This window comes from Aedes aegypti, chromosome 3 (genome assembly GCF_002204515.2).
Source record: "Aedes aegypti strain LVP_AGWG chromosome 3, AaegL5.0 Primary Assembly, whole genome shotgun sequence".
Classification (NCBI taxonomy): domain Eukaryota; kingdom Metazoa; phylum Arthropoda; class Insecta; order Diptera; family Culicidae; genus Aedes; species Aedes aegypti.
Window position 1 is genome coordinate 373178923 of NC_035109.1, and position 23681 is coordinate 373202603.

General features: G+C 37.2%; 1 protein-coding gene across 2 annotated transcripts in view; it reads left to right on the top strand.

Annotated features, from left to right (window-relative positions):
- LOC5574205 (leucine-rich repeat neuronal protein 3) overlaps positions 1-23431 on the top strand; it is a 43773-nt gene extending 20342 nt beyond the window's left edge. Inside the window, exons 1-4 of one of the 2 annotated variants that reach the window (XM_001661212.2) lie at positions 14747-14980; positions 21432-22186; positions 22246-22638; positions 22700-23431. In XM_001661212.2, coding sequence (XP_001661262.1) covers positions 14876-14980; positions 21432-22186; positions 22246-22638; positions 22700-22931 — 1485 coding nt within the window. In that variant the 5' untranslated portion in view covers positions 14747-14875 and the 3' untranslated portion in view covers positions 22932-23431. Of the gene's footprint in view, positions 1-14746; positions 14981-21431; positions 22187-22245; positions 22639-22699 lie in introns of those variants that run through there. The other variant, XM_021851751.1, reaches the window with a different exon arrangement.
- The last annotated feature ends 250 nt before the right edge of the window (positions 23432-23681 follow it).

Genomic DNA, 23681 nt, shown 5'->3' on the forward strand with positions numbered 1-23681 from the left:
TTTCATGGTTTATATGATGGTCCTCTCATACAACTTTCCAAAGCATTTCTGTTCCATGACTAGGTGGTCCTTTCAGATATCGACTCAGGGACGCTTGACTGTACTTGAGGAACTCTGGAGAATTCTTGGAGATATAAAAAAATCCAGGACGAGCTATGGAGAAAACCTGAATCAATTCCCGTTGGAGCTCCAAAAGAATTCCTGGAGGCATTCTAGGGAAAAATCTCCGGAAAAATTCCTGGTGGAAATTCCTGTAGCAAAATCCCGGAAAAAAATCTGATGGAAATCTTCGGAAAATTTTCTGGAGGAATTCCTGAAGTAAATCCCTGGAGGAATTCCTGGAGAAAATCCCTGAAATAAATGTTGGGATATATCCCCGGAGTAATCCTTGAAATCCTTGGAGGAATTCCTGGAGTGAATCTCCAAAGAACTTCTTGGAGAAAATCTTTTAAAAAATTCTCTGGAAAAATTGACAAAATAATTTCTGGAGAAAATCCCCGGAGGAGTTTGTTAATTAATTACTGGATGAAATACTCAGAGGAAATCCTGGGAGAAATGTCCGGAGAAATTCCTGGATGACATCTCTGGAGAAATTCCTGGTGTAAATCCTCAAAGATATTCCTGGAATAAATATTTTGATAAATTCTTTCGCAGGAACATCCGAAATAATTTTTTAGACGAAGTCCCTAGAGGATCTTCTGGACATACATACCCGAAGAGATTCCTGGAGCAAATCCCCAGAGAAATTCCTGCAGCAAATTCCCGGAAGTATTCCTGAAGCAAACTCCCGGATGAATGCCTGAAAGAAACCCCAAGAGGAGTTCCTGTTGGAAATTCTGTTGGACAAATAGGAGGAACTTCAAAAGAATTCCTAAAAGAGCTTCTGGAGATATCTGTAGGCGGACTTCATTGTGGAGTATTTAAATATATTCATGTTAAAATTCGTGGTGGAATCCTTGGACGAATTCCTAAAGAATTTCCCGGAGAAATACCCTGATGATTCCTATGAGTTGCTGAAGGATTCTTCGAAAGAATAGCCGAATTAATTGCCAGAAGAATCGCTGGAAGAGGAATTAATATTGTTTAAAAACAGCTGCTATGGAATATTGTTCCCGTTTTTTCTTACCTCAAATTACTAGGAACTAGAGACGGTGGCAGTATCAGCGTGAAAAAATCCGAACTGATAAACAAACAATTATAGAACCAGTTTAGGAACAGTTCAAATCTTGGCCCAAATGCGAACAAAAATGAACCAGGCAGTAAGCCTGTTCCAAAAAATAAACCAGAAAATTGGTATAAAATAAAACTGGAACAATATTTGCAACACCGGTGCAAGCTCCAATTTATAACATGGTTCAACAATTTGGTCCACCGGTGAAGTTGCCCTAAGGCTACCCATTGTTGAAGGAATTCTGGAGGAGTTCTGGAGGAGAAACCAATGAAAATAATCTTGACAGATATCTTGTTGCCTGGGATAATTTCAACAATTGTAGCAATCTCAAGAAAAAATCATATAAGTATCTGTTTGCTTTTTTACGAATTCTTAAAAAAACACGAGAAACAGATTTTAAAAAGTCCTTGTAAGAATCCTTGTATAACTTGGATGATTCTATGAAATAATACTTAAATACATTACTAAAATGTCTTGATAAATCTCTGCAATAGTTCCTAGAAGCAACTCTTGTGCGTCGTCCGATAGATTTTGCTCACGGTTTCGCGCGTGTTTTTGTCACCGGAGATTTTTTTTACGCGTATCGTTATTTTATACAATCCGATGACTCTGGACGGATCGGTTTTGCTTTTTACTGGCTATTGAGCAAAAATATTACTGCAGAATCGACAAGCATTTCGCGAAATACTAGTTATACTATAAATAAACTATTGTTTTCTCTTGTGATTGCCGGCATTCAAAAGATTAAATTGAAAACACTTAAACAACAAATGTTTATGGTCTATCACCAGCTTTCTAGGCGAATCCTGACAATATACCTTCCCAAACCTCCAACTCCGTAGCACTTATGAGGGTGTCGCTGAGTCGGTGGCCTCTCATTAAGTAAGTGCTACATCAACATTTCCTTCCCCTATCCCAAGTTACGGTAAAGATGGGCGTGGCCGGAAATAGTGATATTCATGCTTTTAGTATTCTTGTTTATGATTTGAACAAGGTATACTCCCCTGCCTTGTTCCTGAAAGTAGTCAGGATGAGATTAATAAAAAGAAACATGAATGTTGCTAGTATCCAATCTACGAAGTATACCGTAACTACGCTAACGCTAAAATAGATTTGATTTTTCTCAGGATCAATTTGGTAATTTAAATAATTAAAATACAAGCACTCACCATTTCGCCTTTTTTTCAGACGGAGGCAAATTACCCAAACAAGTGTAAGCTGCTGGCTAATCAAAATGTTTTCAAAAAAGATTAAGTTTGATGTGTAGCATGATTTGATCAAATGCGTTTCCCGAAGTAATCACTGCCGTCGGGCACCTATTACTCTGTGGGGAAGAGGCAGCCCAATGTGCTCTTTTTTTTCCTTTAAACGCTACCCGTCCTGATTAGATTAGATTTCAAATTTGTTTTTAAATCGTGAAGAACCACACAACTTTATAGATAAATGTAAAACCAAACCTAGTTCAAATCCCATATACTATGAGGTTCTATGTTCGCGGTTAAACGGGTTAAACTGCGTTCAAATCTCAAGACCAATGTTAATGGGAAACTATTAGATAATGATTGTCCCACATTGTGATGTTCTGTTTACATTGCCAATTTTCTCAGCTTCCTTTATTAGTTACCATTATTTGCCTCAGTTTTGTGTCGTCCTTTCTTTAGTTCTCAGATTTTTTTCCAACCGTTCAAGAGAAAAAAAAATGAAAAATATTTAATTAACTAACTCATTACGCGTGGTAAAGATGGACAAATTATGGGTGAAATTATGAAAAAAAATCCACGTGCTCGGCTGGGATTTGAACCCAGGACTCTTGTATGCTAGACGAGCGCTTTTCCAACTAAGCTACCGAGCCACTTGGTGACCCAATAACTGAGTTGGTTACAAGTTTAGAATTAAAATCCCTACAGACCACGCGGACCCCTTTCATAACCAATATCTATCCATCTAATGTACCTACACATGCGGAACGAGCGAGTGCGATTTATTTAGTGTTGAAACTGTTTGCCTATTGTACCGTTTTGATTCATATTACGGACACTTAAGGACTCAGTGAAGTATAACCCAGCATAGAGCATACAAAATAAATCATTATGTATGATACCTTAGCGTTATCGAGCGTAGGAAGCCCTTTTTTTTCGAATGGTGGGTAAAAAATACACTTCGGCAACTTGAATGATTTTAAATCAATCAAAATGTGTGGCCTTTGCATGATTCTTATTCCGGACGCTTCCTCACTTTTGCCTCATATTCCGGACACTTTGAATCGAATTCCGGACAGCTCATGATAATCATTAATGGAACAGTCAAATCATCAATTGAAATCGTCAAACCACTAAATAGACATCCAAGGTGGTGGGGCATTATAAATTTTCGAAGATATTTATGGAAAATTCTTACTAAAAAGAGCCTCGAAATTGAGAACTTTTGAACGGCAAAAATTGAAACATTTCGTGTGAAATGTTTCCCATACAAAGTAGAGTGTCCGTAATATGAATCAAAACGGTACCTACATCGCTTCCATAACAACTGTATTGTGGAAGAGTAAAGATGTGGGAAGGCTATCAACGTGTCGTTCTCACTCAAGTGACGACATGACTACTACAGAGAGGCAGTAACACTCTAATATAAATTGACACTTATATTGAGCTGTTCGGTTATCCAATCCGCATGGTTATTAAATTAATTAACTCATTACGCGTGGTAAAGATGGACAAATTATGGGTGAAATTATGAAAAAAATCCACGTGCTTGGCTGGGATTAGAACCCAGGACTCTTGTATGATTGGATAACCGAACAGCTCAATATAAGTGTCAATTGAAAAATATTTGTTCGTTTTGAGTTTTTATTGACATTTGTTAGAGATTCAAAGCGCTCTTCGATTGACAGACCATTGAATTTCGAGATTTTGAAATGTTTCATTGTCGGTATATGAAATTTTTAAATAGTCGATATAGCATGACTTACGCAGCGATTTACGCTGTTAAGTGAATCCCCTTATTGATTGACTCGTGACTAGCTTACACCTTTTATTCATGTTCGTTCCCTGAATCACCAGAAGTAACCTCATAGAGTAAGGTGGGGCAAAAGTTCGACCTTAGTGGTATAATCAAAGTTTCCAGGAAAACAATAGCAGTTAAAACAAAACAAATACCATACAGTGAACCTTCAACATATTGGCTATAAGTTTGCTGAACAAACTTGTGTCAAAATATTTACCCATTTTAGTTATAACAGTTTCAAAATTGATTGTCTTATTCGAACTTTTGCCCCACCGGTGGGGCAAGAGTTCGAATCTAGTGTGGGGCAAAAGTTCGCTGGCTAAAACACAAAATTTCATTCCTTTTATGACAGGCATACTTTACACCAGCCGTAAACTTAAGTTTGCCGAAAAATACACACAACATTTTCATCAAAAAATAGCCCAAAACAGGGTTAATTGTAATATACTCAAAAATAGCAGTTTTTCGCAAAACAAAGTGGAAATGTAAAATTTTAGTAAATTTTCACACGATCAGACTAATTCAACTAAATTTGAAGATAATATGTGGATTTTAGGCAATTTGCAGATTTTTCCGTGATTTTATACATGGGTCGAACTTTTGCCCCGCTGATTCGAACTTTTGCCCCACTATGGGCCAAAAATTGTTTCCAAGCATTTATGCAAATAATAATACACCTCAAAGCATTTTTATGATGGGCCTAGAAACGCCCTTACATAAAATATTGGAAAAGATTTTATCTTCAATTGGTTCCATGCATCGAAAGTTTGACCAAAAATTACAATATTCACGTCGAAAAACAACAAATCGCAATAACTTTTCCAAATCTCAATCGATTTTTCTGATATTTGGAATGAAAGTCTCTTACTTGAATAGCATTCGAACCACCATGACATTTATAAGATTTGTTTTGAATTGAGCTAGAAATCTCAAAAAGAAACTCTTACCCCACTCGAACTTTTGCCCCACTTTACTCTAAACCTGCCATTGTCTGTTCATCTGACCGAAACATAAATATGTAAAAAAGTACGTTCTTACAGCAACGCTGAGGTCATTATATGATGTTTGAACGGTCGCATGCCAAGTTTTTTGTTCCTGATTCGCCGGAAGTGACCTCAAATTCCGGTCAATGTTTGGCAATCTGGCCAAAGTGTTCATAAAGGCAAGAATCATATTCTTACAGGAACGCTTAGACGATTTCATGAAGTATGAGCAGTCGCGTGCTTAGTTTTGAGTTCATCAATGTTTGTCTCCTGGTTCATCGGAAGTGACCCTACAACCCATCCTGGCCATATGGTAAAATTGACAATATTGAGAGTTGATGTCTTGCTTTAGCTTTCTGAGTTGATTTCATGACGTTCAAGTAGCCGCATATATTACTTCGAGTCAAATTTATATGTGTTCCTTGGCCTCGGCTCCTAGCCGGAAAGTACTTCCGGAACCAGGCTCCGGCTTTCGTCCCATGCAAGAAAATAAACCAAATGATATATTCTAGCCTTGGTCGGTTACATAATGTCTAAAAATGCCAGTGCGCATCGTACCTTCGTGCTGTGCGTACACGAATTCTCTCTGCTCTTGGAAGTTTTCTTAAAAACTACCTAAAGCAATAAAACAGTACTTTTCAGTGCTACACAAGCAGTACTTTTCAGTGCTAAAATTAAAAACGGTACTTTTCAGTGCTACTTAAACAGTACTTTTCAGTACTATTTTTTCGACTATTGATCCCTTTACGATCCTTGTTTGGACCCGTGCCTCCGATTTTTCGTTGGACCCGTTGGTGAAAGCTAGCGGTGGTAATCCTTCTTAGACACCGTCTTGGGAAAAAACCTCTCGAAGGTCACGTCTTTCTTGTTTATTAACTAAACATGGTATCAACAACTAACAAAAGGAAGGGTGAATCTCTGAATTCACTACTTCCTTCCAAAAAAGTGGGTTTTAAAACTGTCACTACACGTGGCAAGAATGGAAGAAAGGACGCTTCCCCAGAATGCGAAGTTTCTTCCAAGGGTGAAATGAATAATTGTATCGAAATGAGCAATCAGTTCGATGCTCTAGACAAATTTTCCGAACGCCAAATCGAAGCAGCCTCTAGCCCAGGCTCTTTGATTCAAGTGAGGAAGCAAAGAGTGCCGCCTATCGTGGTCAATTGTTCCGAATTTGGGGGATCTAGGCAGGAGATCTTGAACTCCATTAGGGGAATCAAGGTTTCCTTCCAAATCGCAAAGAAAGGAGACTGTCGCGTTTTGCCGAAAACTCTTAAAGATCGTGAACTTCTTCTCAGACATCTTGAAGAGAAGAAGCACAAATTTTTTACTTATGACGACAAAATTGAACGATTGTTCAAAGTTGTCTTGAAAGGTCTCTCAAGTGACTTAAGTCACCTGAAGAGATCAAAAATGGAATAAATGATATACTTGGATTTTCCCCAGTCCAAGTAATCATTATGAAAAAGAGAACCCAATCTGGCATTGTTCGGAAAGGGCTTTCTCAAGAATATTATTTAGTTCATTTTAACACAGAAGAACTAAATAATATTAAAGCTTTAGAAAAAGCAAAACTTATGTTCGATGTCCGTGTGACATGGGAACATTTCCAGAAACCTGGAGGAAATTACCAGAACCCCACTCAGTGCCGTCGGTACCAAAAGTGGGGTCATGGTACAAAAAATTGTCGCATGGATGCTAAATGCATGATTTGCGGAGGTTCTTCTCACGCCAAGGACGTCTGTCCAGTGAAAGCAGATACCAGAAAGTTTGAATGCGCCAATTGCAAGGGCCCTCATAAAGCGAACTTTTGAGAATGCCCTTCACGCAAGAGAGTCATTGAGGCTCGTGCCAGGCAGATGAAAGATAATATCCGTTACGATAACGGTCGTTTCCGGAATTTGCCTGTAGAGTATCGAACAATGCTCATTTTTCAGTTAACGATCGCTTGATTAGGAATCATACCATCAGGAAGTCATATCATGCTCATTCACAAACAAATTTTAATCCGTCGGGAGCCCGTTTCGAATCTTTCAATTTCGAAGTATCACCCACGGAAAATCCGTTTACTGATATACGTAGCAGGTAATTTGAACTCCTCCCCTGTTCGTACTATGAGTGACTTTCTTAGGTGCGGCTTATTTTTCAAGAAGTTCTCAAAACCGAAAAATTCGTAGTGTCTACTTGAATAAAATCACAAAAAAGAGAAACCTCAATCTGAGCCAAAAATATTAACATATTAGGGGGCGCAAGCGTAGTTGAAGGGTGAATTTTCAAGTTTATAAAAAATGACCTGCAGTTAGTTAAACATAACTCGTTATTTTCAACCGATTTCAAAACTTGTTAGCAATTTTCTTTTAAATTAAATTTATAAAAAATTGTAAGAACATCAAAATTTGTCTAAAATCAAAACTTGTCTTAGTTAAAAATACTTATATCCAAATTTTTCCTCATTTTGCTAAAAAAATCATTTTTGTTTGACCATAACTTCATTAAAACTCAATCGATTCCAAATCTTTTTACATACTTTTGAAGCAAATTTATTTGTTTTTAAACTGTACATACAACATTTTTTTCTAAAAAATATGTTTGACTTAGATATTCAACAAAAACTACCCAAAAACATGATTTTTCAATGAAAAAATCAAATTTCTTTGGATAATTTAAGTTTTTTTTGCCGAAAACAGCATTTTTTCTTTAAAACTTAAATATGTAAAGCATCTTGCCTTAGTTACGAGTTGAATAGTGCATATATTTTTTATCATATGCAAACATAATTTTGTTTCAAAATTATTTAAAAATTGTTGCAAAGTCCTTCTCAAAGGTTTAACAAATGATAAAAATCAGTTTCAGCTTAAGAGACAATATTTAACTGCCAAAGATTTGACAAAACTGGCATTTTTCGTTATAAAATAATGTTTTTGTGCAGTTTTTGCTGAATAACTTGGTCAAGACATTTTTTTAGTGAAATGTGATATATGAATGGTTTAAAAACAATTAAATTAGCTCCAAAAGCATGTAAAAAGATTTGGAATCGGTTGAGTAATCATGAGGTTATGGTCAAACAAAGTTGAAATTTTTAGTAAAATGAGGAAAAAATTGGAATAAATTACTTTTAACTAGAACTTGTTTTGATTTTAGACAAATTTGGTGTTCAACAAAGTTTTTACAAATTTAATTTTGAAGGTATTGATGCTAAAAGTTTTAAAATCGGTTGGAAAATAACAAAGTTATGTGTACTTTAATGAAGGTCATTTTTTATAACCTGAAAATTCAACTTCAAGACGCTTGCGCCACCTCTAAATGTTAATATTTTTGGCTCAAATTTTGAGGTTTCTCTTTTAATGTGGTTTGAATTCAGTAGAGCACACGAATTTTTGGTTTTGAGAACTTTTGAAAAATAAGCCGCACCCTAGTACTCATTCTACTTGTTTCAAATCAAATGGAAAAAAAAACCCTACCGCCACAGGTAATTCCTACTCTGCTTCTTCGTCTACCGAAAATTCCAATTGGAAATCATCAGATGTACCCACTTCAAGTGATATGTCTGCCTCTGATTTTAATTTTCTAACTGAACAATTGCAACTAATGATTGATGCAATGTTCAAAGCCACCACTATGACCGAAGCAGTCCAAGTAGGTGTAAAATTTACAAATCAAATTGTTATTGGATTACGTTTTTCTAATGGATCCAAATAATAATTTAAATATTTTAAATTGGAATGCTCGTTATCTGAATGGTAAAGAGGACGAGCTGTTTAATTTTCTTACGATTAATAACGTGCGTATAGCAGTTATTACCGAAACTTATTTAAAACCTGGAACCAAACTAAAAAAAGATCCTAACTTTTTTGTTTATCGTAATGATCGACTTGATGGGGCATGTGGGGGAGTGGTGTTTCTGTTGAAACACAGCTTGGTAAATATACTTTCATAGCTGCCTATTTGCTTTTTCAATGCTCTGGGCAGCAAGTTAATTTGCTCCAAACTGACTTGCGAAAATTGACTCGCAATAAGTCAAAAATTTTTGTCATTGGTGACTTTAAGCCAAACATCGATCATGGAATAATTCTCAAAGTAATTCCAACGGCAGAATTTTATTTGATGAGTGCTCTTCAGGATATTTCTCAATTCAATACCCTGATAGCCCTACATGTTTTTCCTCTTCTAGAAATCCTTCTACGATTGATTTGGTCTTAACCGACTCTAGTCATCTCTGTAGCCAATTAGTTACTCATGCTGATTTTGATTCTGATCATGTGCCTGTTACATTTCAAATATCCCATGAAGCGATTCTCAATCCTATCAGCTCCACTTTTAATTATTTACGAGCCGACTGGAATACATATGAAACGTATGTTGACTCAAATCTTGATGTTAACATTTCTTTAGAAACTAAACTAGATATTGATAATGCTCTTGAAACTTTAACAAATTCCATTGTTGAAGCCAGAAGCATTGCAATTCCAAAATGTGAAGTAAAATTTGAATCCGTGATTATAGACGATGATCTTAAGCTCTTGATCCCTCTTAAAAACGTGAGGAGAAAGCAATTTAAACGCACTCGTGATCCTGCTATGAAAATTATATGGCAGGATTTGCAGAAAGAAATCAAGAAACGTTTTGCTCAATTAAGAAACAAAAATTTTGAAAATAAAACTTATCAATTGGACCCTGGCTCTAAGCCCTTTTGGAAATTATCTAAAATCTTGAAAAAAAAACCTCAGAAGCCAATACCGGCATTGAAAGAGGAAAACAAATTGTTGCTAACTAATTGCGAAAAAGCTCAAAAACTTGTTATGCAGTTTGAAAGCGCGCACAATTTTAATTTAAGACTTACTAGTCCAATTGAAAATCAAGTTACTCAGGACTTCGAAAATATTCTCAATCAAGAGAACGTTTTCGAAAATGCATGGGAGACTGATTTGGAAGAAGTGAGAACTATTATTAAAAAATTCAAAAATATGAAAGCTCCTGGCGATGATGGAATTTTCTACATCCTCATCAAGAAACTTCCTGAAAGTAGCTTATCATTTTTAGTTGATATATTTAACACATGTTTTCAATTAGTATATTTTCCTGACAAATGGAAAAATGCTAAGGTTGTTCCAATTTTGAAACCAGACAAAAATCCTGCAGAAACTTGTAGCTATCCTCCAATCAGTTTGCTTTCCTCCATCAGTAAGCTTTTCGAAAAGGTTATTTTGAACAGAATGATGGCCCCAACGAATCAATTTGCAATGAAGTCGATTCCGCCATGGACATTCGACCACTCATCAACTTTTACGTGTAACAAATTTGATCCGTTCCAACAAATCTGAAGGTTATTCTACTGGTCTTGCTCTTCTAGACATAGAAAAAGCATTCGACAGTGTTTGGCATGAAGGTTTGATTGTAAAATTGAAAAAATTTAATTTTCCAACATACATTGTTAGAATAATTCAAAGTTATCTGTCAAATCGTACACTTCAGGTTAATTATCAGAACTCCAGATCTGAAAGACTTCCTGTAAGAGCTGGTGTTCCTCAAGGCAGCATTTTGGGACCAATATTATACAATATTTTCACATCTGACTTACCTGAGGTACCTCAGGGATGTCAAAAATCTTTGTTTGCGGATGACACAGGCCTCTCCGCCAAAGGACGAAGCCTGCGTGTCATCTGTAGTCGATTGCAAAAAAGTTTGGATATTTTTTCTTCATACTTGCAAAAATGGAAAATTTCTCCTAATGCTTCCAAAACTCAACTAATAATATTCCCACATAAACCAAAAGATTTTTATTTGAAACCTTCAAGTAGACATGTTGTCACGATGAGAGGGGTTCCAATAAATTGGTCAGATGAAGTTAAGTATCTAGGGCTCATGCTAGATAAGAATTTAACTTTCAAAAATCACATTGAGGGCATTCAAGCCAAATGTAATAAATATGTAAAATGTCTCTATCCCCTTATTAATAGAAAATCAAAACTTTGTCTTAAGAACAAGCTTTTGATATTCAACCAAATTTTCAGGCCAGCCATGTTGTATGCTGTACCAATATGGACTAGCTGTTGTAATACCAGGAAGAAAGCTCTGCAGAGAATTCAAAATAAAATTTTGAAAATGATTCTGAGGCTTCCTCCCTGGTATAGTACCAATGAGTTACATAGAATATCCAATGTTGAAACATTGGAACAAATGTCAATTAAAATAATCAATAATTTCAGGCAAAAATCGTTACAATCTTCTATTGCCACGATTAATGCGTTATATGTTTAGGTTAAGTTAGGTTAAGTATATTAAAAACTTTTTTTTTCTCTTATAAGCAGGTGAAATCAACTCACCTGTAAAAAAAAAAAAAAAAAAACTGAACTGCTACGGCAAATGAAATGTAATATGTTGTTAACAAAATGTTAATTAAATCTTAAATTTGTTTTACCAAATTAGGATGATAGTGTTGTCTAATAACACAGAACACCTAGATATAAGAAATGAATGTAATGTTTGGAATGATACTAATAAAGAAATTAAAAAAAAAAAAAATGCAAAAGTGTTCGATATTGTAAAAAAATTGAATAACAATAAATAAATAAATAAGTATTAATAAAATGTTTTCATGATCTCATAACGCATACCCAAATCCAAAACTTTTAAAGTTTATATATAACATTTAGAAACTCATCGATCATACTCTAAAAAAATATCCTGGTAAAAAAAAAAATATTTTCGTGTAATCTGTTAATTCATTTTAATTTATACATACATACATATACATATCATATTTATACATATACATAATATTTATACATATAATACACATAATACTAATGAATACATGAAAACGACTTGTTTAATTCACGCAAGGCCCTTAACAATAAAATCAGCAACAAACTGCGGTTCCCGTAATAATTTACACCGAAAAAAAAAATTTTTTTCTACTAAATGTGAAAATTGTGACATGTTTGAAATGTCATAACTTTTTTGTTTACCATCACCAAATTTTTATGGTAGATAGCTAATATAATGGACCGTTTTCCCTCAAAAAATTACGTTGGTATTCCGATAGGGTTTTGAGATATTTGAGTTTTTGTGTCAAAAATTATGTTTTTTAAATGCAAAAAAAATTTTTTTTACTGTGTGTATTTTTTTTTTGGAATCTTTATTTAGTTGTCTAACTTTGTTTCTTTAGTTTTCTGACAATCGAACGAACCGTTTTTGCTGTGCAGCTTTTTGAATATTTTTGAACCATTTTCACATACACCCTTTTGAAAAGTTAGTCGTGACTCAACTTGAAGATTTGATATCGGAAAATGACGATTTAGATGGAACTGGAAAACTGTGCAAAGTTTCAGCTCAATAGAAAAAAATGAATTAAAAAATTTACCAAATTTTGGTGCTGTTGCTTGGAATCACTCTCCTGTGAAAAATTGCAAAATAAATGTATTATTCAACCACCATAATTACTTTCAGTTCTACTTCTTATTATTCTTCCATCGAATACACACAAAAATGTTTTGCTGAATTTCGGTGATAACTGCCGAGATTTTCGGCAACGGATTACCGATCTCTTCGTAAAATTTTGACAGCTGAGCTGGTCTTCTCATTTTGCAGTTTAGTCGGCACTTCGAACTTTTACCGAAATTTTCGACGAGATCTCAGCTGTTGAGTTCTCGGCAAATTATTTCGCCGGCCTCGGTGAAATAAATTAAGTGTGTATGCTAAAAAATTTGCCCCAATTCGCCCCTGTAAATGTTAAAGAAATGTGAAACAGTCGATTTTAATATAAAATATCATATAATTCGAAAAATATAAGAGATACATTTTTGATTTGATTTGAATCTCAAACATACACAAAAAATATAACCAAAAAACTAGTTTCAAAGGGTCGTCCATAAAACATTAAAATTAAATAGATAGAGCTAAACTATGTTTAGCAAATTTTCATATAGTCAAATTATCTACAACTTTGCAGAAGACACCATTAGTTTATCTTCACTTGTGCAAAAAAAGTAAAATTCTATCTCATTGCTAGGTGGATTTATCACAAAAATAATACTTTCTTAAATTAATTAACTCATTGCGCGTGATAAAGATGGACAAATTATGGGTGAAACTATGAAACAAATCCACGGGATTTGAACCCAGGACTCTTGTATGCTAGACGAGTGCTTTACCAACTAAGCTACCAAGCCACTTGGCGACCCAATAACTGAGTTGGTTACAAGTTTTAGAATTCAAATCCCTACAGACTACGTGTGCACGATATACACAACAAGGTAGGCTATTCCCACGTGTAAACAACGCTTTCCCATCAAAATATGTGTCGTCATTCCTATCGTCAAGCATGAGGCCTTGAGGATAGTAAAGGAGAGCAGGCCTTGCTTTCTTTTGCATTCATTCGAGTTTGCGATACGAATGACATCACTGCCAAATGTCATTTTTCGGAGTATAATACCTTGTGTCTTTTTACCGTGGCTGTGTGCATCCTGCGTATAACCATGAATACATTCAAAATCAAATTATCATGGCCTGCTGAGTCGAACGTCGTCATCATCTACAAAGTACTCTTAGAACATGACACTAATTTGATGTGGGAGATCTTTCCCAGTAATGACAATATGAACCGAACATACATTAGATAGGGTGCCGGTACCAATGGTTTTAATGTACCAGTAGATTGGACTATGGAATAAAACGAACATTTTTCGATAAAAACGACATGTGCTATTTTTGGTGGATAGATCGTCTCTAGTTTAGTCGATTTGCCAAATTTCAGCTTTTTATTCTATCAAAAAGTCATATAAATAATTAAGTTTATGCAAAAAAAATTGCTCCCTTGCACCAGTAGTAGCCGTCGTGTTCCAGTAGTGGATCAACGGATGGAAGCAGTTCTTAAAATGGATGTATAAAAATGAAGAAAAGCCCTAGAGATGATCTTTATGCTTCATTCGAAAGATATTAATTGGTGTTCCGAGGGAAAAATGTTAATCCTATGTAAAAATTTACCATTTTGTTTAAAATTCCTTATATCATTCCCGAACGTCTACTACTGGAGCACTAGCGCAACTACTGGAACACGTGTATCAATAGTGGCTCAAGCGATTTTATGTTAAAAAATTAGTTTTATCACTCTTTTTATATTTTTCCCATATAGTAGAGGTTGAAATCTTTCTGTTGACACCAAAAGATCTATGTTATGGCTTTTCGTTATTTTGTTATGATTTATTATAGCTTAGGTAGTCCACTCATTACACCGGCACCCTACCACATTTCGATAAGATAAGATAAAATGCACTGTTATCATCGGTGGAGCGACCCAACTGATTCAGAGAGAAAAATAACCAGTACACGCAAAAAAATTGTGCGGTAAAAACTACCATTTTAGGGGATTAACTTAAGCGCTCGCACCGGCAATTTTCAGCAGACCTTATATGCGCTTGATTTTACCATGTCTGTAGTTAGAATCATTATGTCTATCAAATGTACCAATAATGCGGTAGAGTGTACCGTAAACATAGTAAATTGGTCTGAATTTCCATGGTAGTTTTAAGAATGGGCGTAGTCAGCTAAAATAGTTATTTTTACTACAGAATTTTTTCCCGTGTACCCATTTCGGCCGTAAAACGCAATACGAAGTACTGAAAAATGAACAACAGAAAATTAGTTCCATTATTCGTCGAGTGAAAGCCGAGACGATTGTAATAAGTGAACAGAAAAATTGGAAATCAATAATGAAGAAATAATGAAGATTCTAGTGAAGTGTTCGATCTTGGCGATCTGTCTGGGCAGCTCAGTAGGAGCCGTCGATAAGGAAGTCATTAGAAACAGTACATGGGACGAAAAATATGTAAGTTCTAAGCCCCACCTCGTAAAAACGGCTCGCCTTGTTCTCGTATGAGTAGTTGACGTGAAATTCTTTCATTTAAATAGAAAAATGCTCAATTTTATCCACTTATAAGCGGTTTCTTCACCACCGCTTAAGCCTTAAACCTGGTTCAATCGATTCTACCCCATTACCCCGAAGGTCATTTCCCCGAATGCCATCACCCAGAATTCCATCGCCCCGAATGCTATTTCCCCGAATTTACAATTATCTTGATATGATGATATTGATGACAATCCCCCATGATATTGGAATTCGAGGTAATGTCATTCGGGGTGATAGGTCGTTCGGGGTAGTGGCGTTCGGGTTAATCGCATTCGGGGCAAAGGGATTCGGGGTAATGGGGTAGAATCGCAAAATCTAAAAACACTTACCGTAATCCCGGGTAACATCGATCGATTTTTTTTAATGTTTCTTTAAAATTTCATTAAAAAATGAAAAGGTTGAAAGGTTTTTTTTATTATTAATTATCAATGAAGACTCAAGAACTTTTAGAAATCGATTAACTTTTTCAATCACATTGAACGATATTGCAGTAAGGATTCTTCATTTTATAAAGTGGACATCTTGTACATGCAATATTTTTTTAATTTATCTATGAAATCGCAATCGGTTTTCGTTCTACTAAAGCTGCACTAGGTATGTTGTGATAATAAAAAATCCACCAAAATGATTAAATTTCACATAAATAACAAACAACGTTCAGAACGGTCGATTTTTGAAGGTTATCAAAAACAATGATTATTATGAATCGGCTGAAGAATACGTCAATTTATGTTTTTCATTTTCAAAAAGGCACCTTCAATAGTCCCATTAATAAGAAGCAAAAATTCTCCAGATATCATGAAAACAATTTTCACCGATTATTTTAGAGAAAATATTTCATATTATTAAAATACGTTCAGTTGACCCTCAGTTACCGACCCGATCGGATTGTTTTATCAACGCTCTTGAAGCCATACAATGGAAAAACCGAAGAGAATAAAAGTATGTATCCAAAAACGGCTGTCGCTCTATACATAGTGTATATTCGACGGATAAAATGCCCGATCAATGTATTTCATTTCGCAGATTTTCTTAGCAGTACATATAAAACTGCCAGTGAAACGAAGCTTTTAAACGAACATAAAGTTCAGACTACTTTTGATAATAGAAAAGAAGCCAACCACTTCTTATAAGCAACCGGATGTCGCAACTGCGTACAGCTTCTCGAGGCTGCATTACCGGAAGAGGGTGAGCTGGATGAAGCCTGCCGGAGGCCTGAAGGACTGCTGGAGAACAGTAAAGCAACCAGCTGAGAGCAACGTCGGGTACGTGGGACGGAGTGGACGGAACGATTGGTTCGACGAGGAATGTAGGCAGATCTTGAGGAGAAGAATGCAGCGCGGGCGGTCATGCTGTAGCAAGGGACGCGACAGAACGTGGAACATTAGGGGTCATTCACAAATTACGTCACGCTCCAAGGGGTGGAGGGGGTCAAGCCAAGCGTGACAAGCCTTACTAAATTTGCGAATTACTCATACAAAACACGTGACAGAGGGGCGAGGGGGTCGAGAAAGTTGAAATTTAGCGTCACATAATTTGTGTACCATCCCTTATAGACGGAAGCGCCAACAGCAGACCCGCCTCTTTCGGGAGAAAAAAAAACGCCGCCTGGAGGAGACGAAGTGTGAGGAGATGGAACAGCTATGGTCTCAAGAAACCCGTTAGTTCTATCAGAAGCTCAACGCATCCCGCAACGGCTTCTTTGCCACGAGCCGAGATGTGCAGGGATAAGGATAGGAGCATTTTGATGGACGAGCGTGAGGTGTGAGGTGATCGAAAGGTAGAAGCAGTACTTCGACGAACACCTGAATGGCTCTGAGAGCACAGGCACTGAAGGACGGGACAACGGAGCAAATGCCTTCGTCAGTACTGCTGGTGATGGAAATCAACCAACCCCCCACTTTTAGGGAGGTTAAGTATGCCATTCACCAGCTCAAGAACAACAAAGCTGCTGGTAAGGATGGTACCGGAGCTGAACTCATAAAGATGGGTCCGGAGAGGCTGGCCTTTTGTCTGGACCGGCTGATAGGCACAATCTGAGAAACAGAACAGCTACCGGAGGAGTGGAAGGAACCCAAGTAACAATTTTAGTTTTACGAATTACAGGGTGCTATAAATAAACGCCCATAAAAGCACGGTCAAGACACTGTTGCCTTCATCGCATCCCCCAAAACCTCTTGTAAATTAGAATTTTACTAGTTGGCCCACTCTGAAAGAGGCTATGAAGTGTATAATTATGTCAGACGAATAGAGCAAAATAGCATTTATGGTAGCTGTTTTGAGGCCACCTGATCTAGATGAATGTCGCATCATCTTGAAAATGATTTTATCATAACGTCGATCTTGCCGGATTTATTCCAACGTGAACAAAACAAAACACGTCTGTGATAAATTATTTCGTAATGTTTTTTTATTTGAAGTGATTTATTTGTGCTAGTGCTCAAATCCTTAGTGTCGAGTGAGATTTACTGTAAAATGTGATGAGAAAGAACATAATTTGCCTGGGCCCGCTCTGAAAGTGGCATTTTTCTAGTTATTTAACATTTGCTAAAATAAGCCACCAGGTGGTTGGTGGCGGCGAAGGATGGACCCCGAGTTCGCCCAACTCTACGGCGAACCCAGTATCCAAGAGGCGGACAAAGCTGGAAGGATACGATGGGCAGGACATGTTGCAAGAATGCCGGAAAGCAACCCTGCAAAGATGGTATTCGCTTCGGATCCGGTTGGTACAAGAAGACGTGGTGCGCAGCGAGCTAGGTGGGCGGATCAAGTGCGTATCGATTTGGCGAGCGTGGGGCAGAACCGAGGATGGAGAGATGCGACCACGAACCGAGTATTGTGACGTGAAATTGTTGATTCAGTGTTATCTGTTTAGATGTTAACTAAATAAATGAAATGAAATGAGCAAGATTTATCGAAATCTTATTGTACAATGCAAAAACCGTTTTGGGAATGAATTGTTTGGCATCGGTTTGTATCCAGCTTTTTACGCTAGCATGCCATAAATTTTATATCACCCCCTTCTGACACCTCTTGCAAACACTATAATAATTTTTATAGCTTGACCAAAGCAAGCTTTGCGGTGGTAAAAAATAGTTATGTTGACATAGAGAAGTCAAGTCTTGTGTTTTTGGAAATGAAAATCAATATTATTTAAAATTCCCCTTTTTATTCTAAACGGTTTTGTATTTTAGATTAACAGACAGGAAGCTTATGGCTATGATACTAATCTATTTTGAAGAAGCTATACACGTGCCTAACTGAGCTAGAATCTGGTTTCACCAAGGATCTAACAACTTAAAATGAGTGGGCATCTAGTGCGAGAACTCTTTGATTGATTTGTGAAAAAGTTGGAACATGTTTTTAGTAGACAGCTCCGCTGACCAATCCAGAGATCGTCAGGCTTCACATTTTTCAAACCCGTTATCTACTAGTACCCAACTTATTTTATATTATCTAACCCTGACAAACATTGAAAAGCAAACCTGGACCCGACCCGGAACCCGAGAAAAAATTGTGAGGAAACCCGATTTCGAAAAGATGACAAGTTCATCGTTTCTAATGCATCTAAAGCTTCCCTTCAGGTTGTCATTGTATTTACAATTCTCATTGTATTTACAATTCTCATCCAACTCGAATCAACCCGACTTTTTTTCAAGCCTAAAGCCGACCCGTACCCGATAATCTTGTAGCCTACAAACCAGATCCGAACTTCAACCTGAAAAAAATCCAATTTTCAAACCCAACCCCGACCCCGACGGATTTGAATCAGGCATTGATCAAACCAATCGGATCGTAATTCTATCCAAAACCAATAGAATTCGAGTCAAATGCACCACTTCCGAGGTTGAGTATCATTCTGGTTAGCTTTTCCAGTACGTATTCGAATATGTAAGAAAAAGAAATCAGGAAAATCTCACAGGATCCACGACTTCGCCCAGTGTGTGGCCTGAGTATTTGGTAGAGATATAGTTAGCAATCAATGATGTCCATTCAACGATAGAATTTTGCAATTCGTTTCATGTAAGTATTATCGTATTGATCTTCTGGTTCCTAAAAGAAATGAATTAAATGAATAAATCCGATTAATAACTCTGAGGAACAACTGTTCTAGTCAATACTTGCTGCAAAACAAACGTAGTGAAAATTTTTGACATTTCAATCAACAATCTTAAATTTCAGTCTACTAAGATTTAACTATAAAATCTGTTGCCAATAAATGCCAAAATCAAATCACCCCTCATTCTTTTATGACAAGCGTAAAAAGCTGGATAAGCATCATTCACTGCAATACTGGGAAAATTGCAGGTTCTCACTGATCGAAGCTTAATACGATGGATACTAGCACATCACCCTACCTACGCGTAGCTACGTTTTGGACTCATTTGCAGCAAATATATTATTTTGAGCAACTTTATGTCTTCAACATTTTCAATAACCAATGTATGTTCCACAAAAATAGCATAGAAATTTGTTGGAATAACATCAGCAATCCACAGTATCAAATCGGTAGAGAGGAATCTTGGCACATTTAATAAAGGTATCTGGCGTATGAAGAAATTTTCCAGATACAATGGAGGATCATGGATGGAAATCTAGTAATCATGACAAAGTCAATGATGCATCGCGGTTGTTCTTTATCGTGCGATCATAGCAACAACGATAAACCATTGGTCGTCAAGACCTCACAACAAACTACGCTCCGCGAAAAATGCATCGCTCGGCATAGGGGAAGGGGTGGTAAAATGAACACCTTAAGGAAATCATCTTGTTTCTGATAGAAAAACGAGGAATTTGTATAGTTCAACCGCGGTTGGTGGTAAAATGAACACCATGCAAAAAACGTGAGCAAAACAAATATTTCTGAAAATTTTCATTGCCCCACCAAAAATACACCCAATAATGATTGTAACCCATTCAAAAAGAATTCTAAAGGTATCAAATTTGACATCATATCATAACGATATTCACCTCACTGAAAAACCTCAAGTCTTCCGAGCTAAAAATTACGTCAGTTCTAATTTTCAAACGTGGTTTTCTAAAATCTTAGTTTTTGTTGACATTTTCACTTCAATTTCCCTCCGTATCAATTCGAACACTCAGATGTATGCTCTAAATCGTCCGTGCGTGATAAAAATTCATCGAAATATGTTTTTACTCGATAAAAGGCACGGTGTTCATTTTACCACCACTTCCCCTATATGCTAACGATCAATTGTTCGCAAACCGAATTTATAAGTTTTGGAGGATTTTCACGCTTTCACTCTGCGATATGACTTCTAGCATACCATTGTTGATCCTAAAGTCAATTGGGAATGGTTTGAGCGAAAATTAACATCGTAAATTCGTAACTGATTCACAATAATCGCTACATGTTACAACATCCGACAAACGGTTTGTCCCACGACAAACAGTTTATCTGATGCTCCATATATCGGTTCAAGGCGCGTGGAATGAGGTATCGCAATCATGCTTTTGCCAGAACGACGGCCCTCTTAGATCATTCGAATACTGTGTTATTTGTCGTTAGAGATGATTTTCTTCCATCCTTGTGGAGGATCGTTTAAGATTCTGAAAGTTTGTATACAGATTCGAAGATTCTACCCCATTATCCCGAATCCCATTACCCCGAATGCCATTAACCCGAACGCCATTACCCCGAATTCCAAAACCCCGAATGACCCATCACCCCGAATGACATTACCCCGAATTCCAAAATCATGGGAAAATGTCATCAATATCATCATGTCCAGATAATTGTGAATTCGGGGAAATGGCATTCGGGGTGATGGAATTCGGGGTGATGGGATTCGGGGAAATGGCATTCGGGGTAATGGGGTAGAATCAGATTCGAAGTTTTAGATGACTAGTGAAACTTCTACCAAGAATCGAAATTGCATATCTGAATAGGTGGTCAAATCTTGCGATGTTAAGGAAAAGCATAGTGTTGAAGGCTGGTTATAGTTTTCTTAAATTTTTCATCGATATTAAAAGGTCGGATGAGAGCTCATAAGAACACTAATTCTTTTTTTTTTCTCTCAGTTTGATGGCTCAGACCTTTTGATCCATAAAGTACATTAATTCTTGGTTAGCTAAAGTTGCAGTTAATTGCACCAGTTTGATATTTCAGCAACATACTTACGGAAAACGCAGTGGATTCCGTTGATAAATCAGTTTCATACTGATCAAGAAACCGTAACGACCGAAGTATGGTGATCCCAGACAGTTTCATCCACCTATTATTGCCGTTGTTAACGATTACCTTTTGACATACTACTTAGCACACTCTCTTTCAAGATGATTCAAACCGCATATAAAAAACATTCTTAGGAAAAAACTAATATCTTTTCGTTTCTATCAAAATTCTCAGAATTCTAATGCTTACAATGGCAAGCGAACGTCCAACAAGAAACCAAACCCCCTGTGCAGCGTGTGCACCTGCAACGCCCAGGAGCGAACCTTCGACTGCTCCTCGAAGAAGCTCAACAAACTGTTCAACATGAGTGGCTGGACCACATTGAACGACAGCGGAGTCACCATCGAAACGATGATCCTCAGCAGAAACGGAATCCCAGAAGTGCCTCAGTTCCCCAAGTTCAACTTCAGAGTGTTGAATCTGAGCTTCAACGACATCAGCGTCATCGCTAGGAAGGCCTTCTACTACCTGGACGATATGGAGGTACTCGACCTATCGCACAACATGCTGAATCTCAAGACACTCAGAACGGAGATCTTCGAGGGGAGCTACACTTCGGACGAGTACCTACCGATGAAAAAACTACGAGTACTACTCTTGGGCAACAACAACTTGAACTCGCTGAATCCGAATATGTTCGAGCATTTGCCCGTTCTAGAAGAGTTGAGCCTCAAGGATAATATGTTCAAAATAATCGATCAGATGACGGAGTTCGCCATTGGGCACATCATGACCCTGCGGGTATTGGATTTGAGCTGCATGGAACTGTTAGAGATTCCGAAGTTTATGTTCTACTCCCTGTTAAAGTTGCAGTATTTGAACCTGGCGGGAAATTTGCTGACGAGTGTTCCTGGGGCGTTGGACTACGCGATCAATCTGAAGTGGCTCAGTTTGGACGAGAACCCGATTGAGAGTGTTCAGGGCGAAAGGTAAGTCGGTAAATGTGATAAAACTTAAGTGTAGATCATGCAGTGAGGCTTTCATTCAGCGTGTTCCCGGCGATCAAGACTTTGGAGTACCTCAGCGTTTCCTACATTACGACATTGAAGGTGATTGGACGCGGGGCATTCAGCAAGTTGGAAGGTCTCAAGGAGATACACGTTTGCTACAACCCAGGACTGACACATCTTCATGAGGAAGCGTTCAGTCGGGTCGATGCGTACAATCAAAATCAGACGGAGTGGCCTCCGATGAAGCAGCTCTACATAAATAGCAACAATCTGAGTAAACTGGACACGCAGTTGTTGGCTCGATGGGACGACATGGAAGTGATCGACATTCGGTATAATCCGTGGTCATGTGACTGTGATAGCCAGTGGATGGTGGAGACCTTGTTGGCGATCGTCGAAGAAACTTCGCCTAGAATCAAGAACAACATTGTGTGAGTATCTTCACGAATCTGCGTTTGCCACACAGCTTACAAACCTTTATGAACATTCTAGATGCGCCGCCCCCGATCAGATGAAGGGCCTTTCGATGGTTGACCTGAAGCGCAAGCACAGCTTCGTGCACTGCCTGGACAATCTACCGGAGAATGATGATGCTCTGTTGATTGGCTGGTTGATCGGCATCCTGGTGGGTATTTTCCTTGCGGCGACGGCCATCTTGATCTACCGTCGGGGCAGCTTCGGTCTGGTTCGCCGTGGCCCGCAGGCTCTCTACGTACGGGTGTAGATGAAGATGTTTAACGCCCAAGGTATCGCACAATTGTACTCAGGTTCTGAAATTGTTATCAATAGTTATTTTAACATGAAATAAACACAGTTTTTGCAATACAATTCAGGTCTATGGTGAGGATTCGAGTAAATCTTGAAAGTTTATCGTCGACAGCTTCATAGAATTAATTAAGCATGTTATCAAGGAAACATTCTTGCTTGTTGATACCTTAGGAACCATTAGTGTAGTAAAAAATATTTTCAGCTGGATAAGTTTAACTTTTTTACTATCAAGGGGGATAACTTAACAATGCATATATCCGGCGTTTTCCAAGATATTTTCAAATTGTTTACAGCATTAACATAGGACACTATTTAGAATCAATATCCACTTTAAAGTTCTACATGTATGTAGTATACTCAAAAATATTAAGCAAAATGCATTGTCTAGTTTCATCTTGTTTTAGATATCCAATGAACAAGTCTGGGAAGAAATAGAAATTTTTGATTGCACTTAAAGTTTGTGTTACTTAATAACTACCAAAACCCCAAAGCTATTTTTCATAAAATTCAATCTGGTGGCATATAGTTTTTTCGACATATATGTGATGGTAGAAGTCCAGTGAATATGCTTGAACAGAAACAGTAATGTTTGATTTCATTCAAAATTTATTTTAATAAAACCTGAGCAAAAATCAGGTGTGAAACTAAATGTATAGGAATAACTAGTGCTTTTCTGGACCTCAACTTGACTGTAAAAGTCTAGTGA